Source organism: Streptopelia decaocto (assembly GCF_964273445.1).
Source record: "Streptopelia decaocto genome assembly, chromosome: 1".
In the NCBI taxonomy this organism is placed as follows: domain Eukaryota; kingdom Metazoa; phylum Chordata; class Aves; order Columbiformes; family Columbidae; genus Streptopelia; species Streptopelia decaocto.
Genome location: NC_138663.1, coordinates 185,514,755 through 185,526,502, shown reverse-complemented (window position 1 = coordinate 185,526,502; position 11,748 = coordinate 185,514,755). Strand labels below are relative to the sequence as shown.

General features: G+C 34.4%; 1 protein-coding gene across 8 annotated transcripts in view; it reads right to left on the bottom strand.

The window, feature by feature from the left end:
- Window positions 1–286: 286 nt before the first annotated feature.
- Window positions 287–11,748, bottom strand: part of POSTN (periostin) — a 34,025-nt gene continuing 22,563 nt past the window's right edge. Inside the window, exons 17-24 of one of the 8 annotated variants that reach the window (XM_082068958.1) lie at window positions 10,721–10,768; window positions 9,127–9,222; window positions 8,415–8,504; window positions 6,789–6,866; window positions 6,398–6,478; window positions 4,236–4,322; window positions 2,107–2,148; window positions 287–1,569 (exon numbers count right to left, since the gene is read on the bottom strand). In XM_082068958.1, coding sequence (XP_081925084.1) covers window positions 1,529–1,569; window positions 2,107–2,148; window positions 4,236–4,322; window positions 6,398–6,478; window positions 6,789–6,866; window positions 8,415–8,504; window positions 9,127–9,222; window positions 10,721–10,768 — 563 coding nt within the window. In that variant the 3' untranslated portion in view covers window positions 287–1,528. The remainder of the gene's footprint in view (window positions 1,570–2,106; window positions 2,149–4,235; window positions 4,323–6,397; window positions 6,479–6,788; window positions 6,867–8,414; window positions 8,505–9,126; window positions 9,223–10,720; window positions 10,769–11,748) is intronic. The other 7 variants (XM_082068959.1, XM_082068961.1, XM_082068962.1 and 4 more) reach the window with 7 other exon arrangements.

Below are 11,748 nucleotides of genomic sequence, written 5' to 3'. Positions count from 1 at the left end.
AGCTGTTCTTCCTCCAAAGCACTATGATTGTAGAAACTGAGGTCACCTTATTGAGACACCCCAGTAAGGCTGAATGACATATCAATCCAATGTTCAGATAGCTCTGCCTTTTGGGGAGTAGTGCTCATGGTATGTGGTCAGGGAATTGGTGAAGGTATTTGATTGCATTTAAGGGGAGTGATGAAGTCTAAGTGCATTAGCATGTGCTAAGAGAGAAAAGGAAGCATCATCTTGCTTCCATGAAAGTATATTTCATCCTAAAAACTACAATAAACCTTAAGACATGTAGAATTTGCTATTTTAATACAAAAATATTTACACATGAAAGCAAGCACAGTTCCGCCAAATTCTTTATTGAGTACTTGTTTCAAATCAAGTATAAAAGCACATTAGGTAACTCCTCTAAAACTTTGGTCTGCAGAATTAAGGCACTTTGTACACATTTTTTCCTACTCTGTGAATAATTGTTTTCCAACTTTTGTTAATAAAGGCAAACAACTTTTATGAGTATAAAACTAGAGTTATAAAATCGACATAATTTACAGATAAATCCGTATTAGCACCATGTATTAGCAAAGCATGTTTTGATATAAAAGCTTTCAGACCTAGCCTTGTTTTTGTAAAAACTTTTTCCATGCTGAGTTAATTATTGGCATGCATTTTATTTATCCCTTTTATAATCCACTTTAATAATCAAAAGACACAATTAGGGAAAACTATGAAAACACCTTGGAATCTCAGTATATGTGTTGGTATAGGATTCCTTTCATGGGAATGATTTTTCTTATAAATAAAGAAGTCGACATGATCTCAAATACATATCAAGAAGCTCATAATGTTTGCTTTTTTCTTTTAAAGACCTTCTGTTAGCTGTGTTACCAGAAGGTATTTGGATATGCAATTTAGAACAACAATGACAAGAAAAGATATGTTTAATATAAAGCATATTCATTTGTTTAGAAAAGGTAACATTATTGGTGTTATGACATTAAAAACATGGAGAAGTTTGACTTATAAAAAGCATACAAATACTACTGAACCAAAAGTGCTATGTTAACATCTTGTATTTCCTTAGATTAGTCTAAAAGTCACCTGATTTTTTCTCTAAAAATGATCAAATTTTACTTATATTTCCTATTTGGTGGAAATAATAATAATACAAAAATACACTCTGTATTTTTCCCCTCTCTTTTTGAATCCAGACCTGCAAACACTTACTAGCCAGCATAAGAAAGAATCCTGGTTCTACAAAAGATGATGGTCTTCAGCAGCTCCAGGATCCCTCCGTGCATAATGCTTACTATCAAGAGCTGTTAAAGCACCTCCAATGGACTAGTCCTAGTGAGCACCATGCTAGCAGTGAGTATCTGCAGCTTCACATCTTTTTATGGATTCATGGTTCAGTTTAGATTATGCTATCAAAACAATGCTATTTTCTAATGTTCTCAGTTTTTAAAAAAATATTTTATATTCTTCTCAGAGTCCATGCTGTTATTTTTAATTCTGTGGATCCTGTCATGGAAAACCTTTAGGAATTAGCCAGTCTTGTCCTCCTTCTTCCTGTTCCCCCTGGGAAAAATGTGAAAAAAACCACAATTACTACCTATAATTATATACAAACTAGTTACACAGTATACTATATTTCCTTGTGAAACAGACATGTATAGAGAAAAGATGAAGCCTGATGTTGAATCTTTCACTGCTGTGCTGGCAGCTAGGAAACTACAATGCTATCTCAGCTTCTTAATTGATCAAAATAATGTAGAATCAATGAGTTACAAATACCACAGTGGGGAATTGCACAGTATCATTTTCACAGTGTTCAGCTCCAGAGTCAGATCTCACTTTGATGCTTTATCCTAATTTGAAATATTGTTTGGCCCAAGCACGTAATCAAAGTTATTTTCAGATAGAAATATATATAAGTAAAAAATATAGAGACCCAGTTATTAACAATACTAAACTTTGTTAATTTTTTTTTAAGCATAAATGTAACTCACTCCTTTCGAACTCTGTTTTCTTAAGTGTATTTTTTTCTTTCCTGACTTCATCTGAGACTAATATTTGATACTTTTAAAAATGTTTAAATATATGTTTTGCTTTTACCTTGTGTCCTCCTAGTTGGTTGTACTTTCCGTACAGGTGCTTCTAGAAAACAGAAATGTTGCAGTCAGAAGTTATCTGTAACATCTTTTGAATTAAAACTCATTAGAAATGTTGGAATCCCATTGCTGACTCGTGAAGTCTGTTCTTTAAGGTTTTTAGAAAATTAAGAATTTTGTCTCATTAGCATGTTGACTTAATCACCTGAAACATGAATATTTATAATACAATTCACACATTTCTGTCATGTGCAGTAATCAATCAAATCTCATCAACATTTTGAAAATATTTTTACAATTTAACTGCATGAATGAATCCATTATTCACACTTATCTCCTGCAGATGGTTACATGATGTAGGTATGTGCCAGGATGTTTTGCTCATGCTTTTCACTCAGCAAACACCATCTTACACTGTCAGCAATGTACAAAGTCAGGTTAATGTACAGCCCAGGATTCAGACTCAGCTTTTGGCATAGGATGCTCGCATCTGCTGTATAGACATTACTTCAGGAGTTATTTATAAGTGATGTGCTTGAAACTCAACCATCAAAAGATGTTGGCTTCATCTCCAGCTGCTTGGGGCTTGATGGATATCCACACTGTGAGTTCACAGTATCATTCCACATCTAGAGTTCAGTTAATTTTCTCAGAGACTTCTGTTTTAAAGGGTAGAGTAAAGCAAGGGCTATTGAGCAGGTACCACCCTCATTAGCAGATATATCTGTTTCCAAAATACTGACTGAGCAGAACTAATGATACTTTTTCCTCTTTCTCATCAAACTTTGAGACATTTTTTAAAAATCAAATTTCTCCTCATTGGGAGGAAAAACATTTCACAAGCATAAGAGATAATCCTTCTGTTACTGTCACGGACATGTTACTGATATGTTTTTCCTTCTTTATAATGATTAAGTACTTGCATTTTCACTTAACCAGCCTTTTTATCCTGAGGTACGGGGTACATAATTGCATGGTACAGCATACATAATTGCATGGCCTTGAGATACAATTTTCACCTAATTATAGCTCAGGCTAAACACTGGATATCTGCATGAACATAATAGAAAATTTCCAGATCTGCACCACCCTGAAAAGGACAGAACATAGTCCATCAAAAGTGTGCTTTCCATACTTATATGCTGTCCATACAGTTATGCTTTCAGGCAAACTCCATGGTCAAAGTTCACACCTGTCTGTAATTTTCAGGCAACATCTGACTTCCCTGCATGCCTTGTACTACTCAACATTGAAGTTATACAAACACTATGGAATATCTTCAGTATTTAGCATAAACTTCAAAATTTAAAAAGTAGAAACATATTTATTTAACTTTATTCTCCACAAGCCATATTTTTTTCCTATTGATTTAGTTAAAAGGCTGACAAAGTTATTCTGCATTATTAGAATTATAATTGGAAAAGGACATACAAATGTAAAACCAAAAGAAACCCTAAACAAGCTACTTCTTAACTTTGAATGAAGAATATTAAAAAACAATTGTTAAACTTGAAGAACAATTTCCTAGTATAAAGCCAAGCTGAATTGTGTTTGGCTCCTTTAAGAGAGATTGATTTTGGAACTCAACTGAATTCAGCTTTTTCAAGCCCAAGAGCTTCTCCCATTTAAAAATATGGTAAGAACAGAGAAATTTCAAGACCCCATGAGATATTTACTCAGCCCCAGAGGCTATATTCCTTCCACCCTATCCCTCCCCCTTCACCAAGCTGAGAACCCCTCACATCAACAGATCACATTAACACCAACAAGAAATAACTCAAGTTAAAAACAACTCACGTGGTCTTCTTCTGGCTCTGTTGCTTAGCGAAAAGGCAATTCTTGTGGTGAGTGTTCCTTCAAATGTTTTACCTAAGCTTTGTGGTTAAACATTTCCTCTTGTCTACTATGCCTGCCAAATCTGTTAGTTACTTTTAGCCACAAGATAAGCCCCAACATTTGTCTCTGCATGTCAGTGAAATAATTATTGTCCAAAACAATTATAAAACTCTTCTTGCTAAAATACTGGCTTCAGACCTAAGTAATTTCTGTGAATAGCTATTACAAAACCCCACCTGGAATGATCACTTCAGACAAAGCAGGTCTTAGTGATACTGGATTTTTAGACAAACTAACCTTCCAGATGGACTTTCTTGATTTCTCTCTCGATAAACTGTGGCTCTCCCTCAATTACTTTAGTAACCTTGGTGTACTCAGTTCCAGCTATGATAATCATCAAAAACAAATGAGTTAAATCTGGCATAGCATTTTTCCTTATACAAGGAGCCTTCTGCGGTCACAATGTCATTTTGGGGGTGTAAGTGTACGCAGGCTGCCATGTTATTGATGCCATAAGGTCCTCTGACAATTCCTTCTCTAGGGCTGAGAGTCATTAATGGAAATGTTGGCTTGAAGTTTTGTTTCAGCAAAGACTGTCAATTGTAATAAGCAGCACTGGATATTGTATGAGTAAACTTACAGCCCATATAAAACCATGATTTTACTTTAGGCAGTGGGAATATATTCATTTGTGACAAAACTTGAATTTAAATGCTTAGGAAATTTTCAGTAAAACAGAAGTAATTTGATGTAGACAAGAAGGCCATATAGCTTTATCACCGTTATCAACAACAGCCATAAAGCAGCATATATATCTGCTTGTATTGGCTAAACATATGGTAAGGTATTATCATGGCACCCAAGGGTAGCTGACTGGACAAATCATAGAAAAGATAAATAAAAATCAAATTAAAACAAGAGACAAATCTGCCTATTTCGTCCATTCTGTAAAGCAGGATGCTTATGCAAGCTAACATATAATAGCAAGGAAAAATAACAAGAATTCAAGAGATGATATTGTCTTTTCCAAATTTACTACAGAGAAAATATCTCTTTTTCATACACCTGTAGTACCACTGTAAGATGTATCTCTACAGATCATGCCTGTTTAATTGCATGCCTCTGTAACTGAAGATGATTGCAATTACAATTGTAACTGTTAGATTCTGGAATCTGAACTGTCACCAGAATTTTCAGCAGTTCTACAGGTAAAGTTTGCTCTTGCTCTTTATTGTCTTGTTGACACCAGTAGAACATAGTTCAGTATATGGAGAGATTTTCTTCCTAAAATTTATTTCATTTTCAACTTTGTTTTTAAATATTCAACACTGAAGTCCTGTCTTAGATCTGTAAAGCTAAGATTTAGATGTTCAAAACAGAAGACAGAAATACAGTCAACAGTATTCATAACCATATGACCATTCATAACTTGTCTCTAACACTAACTGTATTATTAACTATCATGGTTTTGACTGGTGGAAATCTTTCTGTGTTGCTCAGCCATCACTCAGTTTTAAAATTAAATTTAAGTCACATCCACAGGATAGTGCTTTTGAAGGACTACAAGATTTATTTCAGTGAACACATGGCTGGCTGTGAGCTACTTCGCTAGTATTCAAGTTTGTAACTTACTGAGAAGTGAACACAAAATTAAGTGGATTCGGTTAATATATATCAAGAGAAATATCCACATATTTTTGAGCTCCTGACGTGGGTTTACACTAATATTTACTAAAATCACAGCACTTGAATTCTCTTTTTTAATTCTCCGTTGCTATTATAGATAGTTTTTCTAATCTACATGAAGCAGAGAACATTCCAAATTCAGAGAAAAATATTAACTTCATAAGCACAAGTTCTTTTCCAGTTTTCTACAGCTACTGGTTATATATTGCCGAAACTGTTAGAATTAAAAGAGCAAGAAGGAAAGAAAACCATTCCTTGGAGTGCTATATTTGAAGAGAATTAAAGTTAATGCATTGATATCCATCACCTGTAAGCACTGAAAGAAAGATACTCAACATGCCTTTATTATTATCTTGAGGGCAATGAATATTCATTTCTGATGAACTGATAATTAAGATGAATTTGGCCTTTTACAGTACTTTCCACTTCATAAGTGTTTTTCAGGTTTAAATTTGCTTAAGAGTTCACAGCTAATGGAATAAATCTTCATTGCTCCCCTGAGTTTTAATTAGATAACTTTTTAAAGACTGAAAAAACTCCCAAATATTTTTTTTTTCCTAATCAATATAATAACAAAATTTATTAATCAAAATTTGGTAGTTATTTCCATTTCATAGACATCTGGCACTTCACATATGGAATTCCATTATTTTTCCCATTAAAATTATACCTCCGTTCGGTCAGTCTTTAAAATGTTGAGATCATTGTATCTGACAGGGGTTTCAGTTATCATAACCTGTAGCAAAAAGGTTAGTTATAATACACTGAATTACCTCCCTGCAGAAGCCTTTTGATTTCTTCATCTTCAAGTAAATGACCATCACCTTCAATAAATTTGGTCACCTTGGTAACCTCTGATAGGATACAGGTTATGGCACAACATTGATTCACAGAAAACATTTGACAATGCAATGACAGCATGTTACTGAATTAATCCTACTATAGCATTTTGCCAAATTACAAAATTATTACAAAATTATGAAATTAAATTCCATGTAAGCACTGAAAATATAATATTGCATGACGGACATAGCATACTGTGCATGAGACCCAGGCAGCCTCAACTGTGAAGCTGACTGAAATGTGAAGATCAGACACTCAAACCAGAACACTAGATTTTGACATATATATTTTAAAGTAAGGAAATAGAACAAGGACACTAACCTTCTTCAAGCAATTTCTTTAACTTTTCTTCATTGTCTGAACCACCTGCAGTAATTCTGGTATATTTTATTTCAGGACCTGGAAAAAATGTGTAAGATGGTGATTTAATCAGATATAACAGGACTGCCTTTTAAATTATTTTTTCCTATTTAACAGCTGGGATTGTTCCGTGGTTAACATGCTTTGATCTACTTTTACCACCATTTCATCTTTCACTGTGTCCCAAATAAGATGGAAAGAAGGTTACAAATACCATTTATAGCTATTCAGGAAAGTACTTAGAAAAATATAACATAGTTATAACAAATATCTGCTCACATTCTTGAAGTAAGACACAGTTTTAAACACTAAGTGCAAAAGAGTCTGGCTCTACTGTTGTAAATAGATATTGTTGTTTATATTGCTGCTATGAATAACTTGAGAGCTTAACATTTTGAATACTTTATCAATTTCTGCCATAGAGGGATGAGGAGATATCAGGTCTGAAACACTGGCAATTACATTATAGTAAACATTTCATGTGGGTATTAATGAAACTTGAATTTGAGAAATAAGAAAGTGGTTTGTTTTGTTTTGTTTTGTTTTATTTTCTCCCCCAGAAATTCTGTGTTGAAAAATAGTCCCAGGTTTCTTCAGAAACCGCCAGTGTTTTTCATTCAGATTTTTTCATTATAGTAAATAGCTATATGAGAATAACCTGTCTGGTTCTTTCTCTCTTTCTTGAATGACTTCTTAAATTGAATTTTAAGATTTCTTAAATAAACTGAATATTAAGTCTTTCTGCTAAGTCAAGACGTTCCTACAACACTGTCTTTCCCTTACAACTGCTCTGAGTTTTAATGGCAGCATTAAAACTGTGAGTTAACTAAGGGGATAAAAACATATTAGCAGAGAATTTGTGACTGCCTGAATACTCCACTTTTCAATTTCTATGAAGTTTCTAGGATACTTAGAGAAATAGCTCTGTAGTACGTCAAATATAATTGAAATTTGTCAAAGAGTTTTAAAGTTACTGTGGAAGAAGATCAAGGGACACAGATGTGCATTAGTTTTATCTTACACTAGCTGAATAAAAAAATCTAACTTATGGATGACAGATCAGTTTAGGCCCCCTCCATCCTGAGAAACAGAGAAGTCTTTTTTTTCTGAAATTAGTGTCAAGAGAACATGGGATTACATGTAAAAGTAGGTATCTACACACTGAAGGTCTAACTTTTATCAAATGAAGCCTACTTGGGGATATACAATGCAAAAGTTCACAAAAACCTTCTTTCTAAAGCAAGACAGACTTAAAAAAAGGCAATAAAAGCAGTCTAATTCTGAAATGGTAGCAAGAAATTTGAAAAAGCACACACTTTGCAAATACATTTAAAAAAAAAAAAGCAAGTTTTCATTGTTTTGCATGTTGTTAAAATATTGTTGCCATTTCTGTATATGTGTATGTAGCACACACAGCCAGACATAGACATATGAGCCATACATAGATATACATAGACAGTGGGAAGCATTAGGGAAGATTTATCTCTCTGGGAAATACAGTTTAGGCATTAGGAAAGAAATTAAGATGTGTTACTTTTGTAGGTAATGGTGGTCTTCACTAAGTATTAATAGCTCAGAAAAATTTACCTTGAATAATTCTTTCTTCCGTTACTTTTTTCTCTGTCACTTCCACAGGTCGCCCATCAATTATTTTGGTGTATGTTTTAATAATTGGTTCTACAAGGAATTTTAAAATGAAGACATTAATCAGATGATGAACAGTGTTACAAGTACTGTTTTTGAGATACTGAAACTTGCTGGAGCACACAAGAAAATACCATAGCGTCTTTCATGAAAAATAAAAATGTTCAGAGCAGACCAGGAACTAAGTTTCCTCCAAATTTTGGATGGCCACATGGTGTTTTGCCTTTAAAAGCACCCTAGATGTGAACTTCTCAATGCCTCTAGCAAAACAGGAGGCAAAGTTTACCTGTCTGATAAAACTGTTTCTATCACAGAATTACGTACTGAATTTTTGATTGCAGGACAAAACCCAGCAAATAATTCTTAACTGAGATAGACGGTATGTCAGCATGCAGAGCATTTCTAATACTGTCTTGGTTGTAGCTATAGGACATAACTGGGAAAAAAAAAAAAACAAAAACATTTTATTGAAATGCATGAGACGTGAGAATGAGATGATGCAATAAAATTGTAACACTTCCAGAAGGTCTTGTTAAAAACAGAACACTTGTCTAACATATCAGAGGAATCACCTACACAAAGGAGAAAATGACTGGGAATAGTGAATGTTTCAAATTTTAACTAATACAAATTGAGTTGCTGAAAACATACTAACCTCCATGAATCACTTTAGTTATTGTCTCCCCTTCCCTGACTATTTTGAATTCAGGTTCCCCTTCAATTAATTTAGTGAGCTGTGTGACAGATGGGTCTGTGACATAGGAAAAAAACAACAGGTTACAAATAGTCATAAAAATATTTATGGTATTCCACGGGGATGAGATGAAGTTAGCCTTATCCCCGTAGCACATGACTGTAATGGAGTATCTGAGAAGACACTTGCAATGATGCTGTAAAATCTTGAACTTCCTCCCACGCTATCTTAAATTTAGATCTTATTGCACACTTACTATTTACATACTTTACTTTTGTTTATCTGATATTTTAAACATCTGTTGAGAAGTCTCAGGCAAAAAACAGATCCTCAGTTGCTGAAAGGAAGTCTTTACATATATTGGTAAGAAGCCTGCTCTCCGGCATTTCTGGAATCTTAAAGGTATTGCTCTTGTATTTTTTTCTCTCCTTGGTGAATATAAGCTGCACATTTGACTATAGAAGTGCTACATTTATTTTTTTCCTTTAAAAGAGGGGCTTGTTTCACTTAACTTTCGACTTGTAAACCATGTAAATCACCCTGTCTCTGGATTTAGCCTAGAAGAACAGGTACTTTCAGAGAGTGATTCACCTTTATCATAGGAAGATTACTAAAATATCTTGGATGAATTACTATATGGAATCATCTATCCATTTATATTGCTCTGTGGATCTGGTTTAATGATGAACACTAGGCAACCAAGATCAGCATATATGGTAGATGGTGTTTATAATCTTAGGTGGCATGAAACACAGAGAAGATATCGAAAAAACAAGTTCATGTCACTTCTGTTGGGAAAAAAGTCTTCCCAGAAACAACGATTAAACAGTCTGGATAAAATTTTTCCAATACAGTTTTAGCTGCCTTTCTCCTCAGTTGAGCTTGGCCCAATTTTCTTTGAGCATTTTTATTTCACCAAGGAACCGGATCTCATTAGCAGTGTACCTGGTCTAGTGAAACCAATGCGTGTTTTAGTTAATTTCTGAATCACAAGTGATTTTGACAATCCCCGTCCCACTTTTTGATCTCTTCAGTCCCACCATTAAACTTTAGGTCATGTGATTCCTTGAGAAATTGAAAAACAAATTTTGGCTAACCATCCTTTCCAAGCATCCGACAGATATTGGTGTTTAGAACTGATTGAAAACTATAAAAAAATGAACTGATTATTTTTTTTCTTCACAGTTCAAGAAACAAGTGTACTTATTTTTTAAATAAATGTTTAATTAAAAAATAAATGTTTTTATTGAAAGTATAGTGATATTTGTGGCACTTAAAATAAATTGCTTGAAAAAAATATTTTCTTAAAATATTTTTAAATGCCTGTAGAAAAAGGAGAAAACCCATTTGGGGAGAACAACTGTGGGAAATCTTTTTATACAAAATATTTCAGCCAGTTCTAATTCCAATATTTGTATCTTTGCTTTTCCAGCAAAGTGCAGAACATCCTGCAGTTATGTACAAAACACATCCTGTTAAAGAAATATTTACAATATATATTCTGTATATGTATGCGAACGTATACAGAAATATATATACTCAGGGCCTCATTTACCTTCCTTTCTGATGATGGGCTGGACGTTGCTTTCAATTATGTTAATTTCTGAAAGTATAGAAAATGGAATATAAAGCACATTCCATTCTTATAGTTTCTTTATGGCAATGATCATTTAGATTTGGTCTGCTCATAAAGATGTGGATAAAATCATAGATATTAATGTATGGAAATGTAAATCAAAAGGATCTAGGTTATGGATCTCAGTTCGAGTTACTAAATGGTGGTGTATACAAGTTACCTGCAAACAGAGTCTTCTGGCATGTTATTTGGTTTGGTTTTTTTGCTCCTTGTGAAACCCACTGGTCACAAAACCCATGATAATGTAAGATAGATAATAATAATGGTTCACGCAATTCCCTGCATAAAGATTAGCACAATTCCCTGACCTATCTGAAATTCAAATCTTGTCCTTTTCATTAGGGAGCTAACCTGGTAAACAGATGAAAGCATCTGACATTCAAAACTATTCTTACACTTGATAGATCATCACAGAGCGCTTGACTGTGGTGCCCTTGAGAGATCAAGTTGTCCCTCTGCACCTAAGATAGACTCAAGTATTCATTGAACACCTCTGATAAATGACTCTCATCCATTCATTGGTAGAAAAGCCTTCACGGTTGAGGTCCCAGGCTTCAAGTTTCCACATTCAACTAAATCAACAGCTGCAAGTTTCTTGGTGTCTGACATGCACCTCCCTTGCTTCAGTTTACAGGAATTCCCTCTAGTGCTACTCTCACTGGTGTGGGAGATAGAGTCATAGACCATCTTGAGTTGGAAAGGACCCAGAAAGGTCATCAAGTCCAACTCTCTGCTCCTTGCAGAACAGCCTAAAACTAAACCATATGATAGAGTGTCACCCAGACCCTCCTTGAACTCTGACAGGTTTGGTACTGTGATCACTTCCCTGAGAAGCCTGTTCTAGTGACTGACCACCCTCTCAAGGAAGAATCTTTTCCTAAAGTCCAATCTGAACTTCCCATGATGCAGGTTTGTTCAACTTCCTTGTGTCCTGTCACTGTTCACCA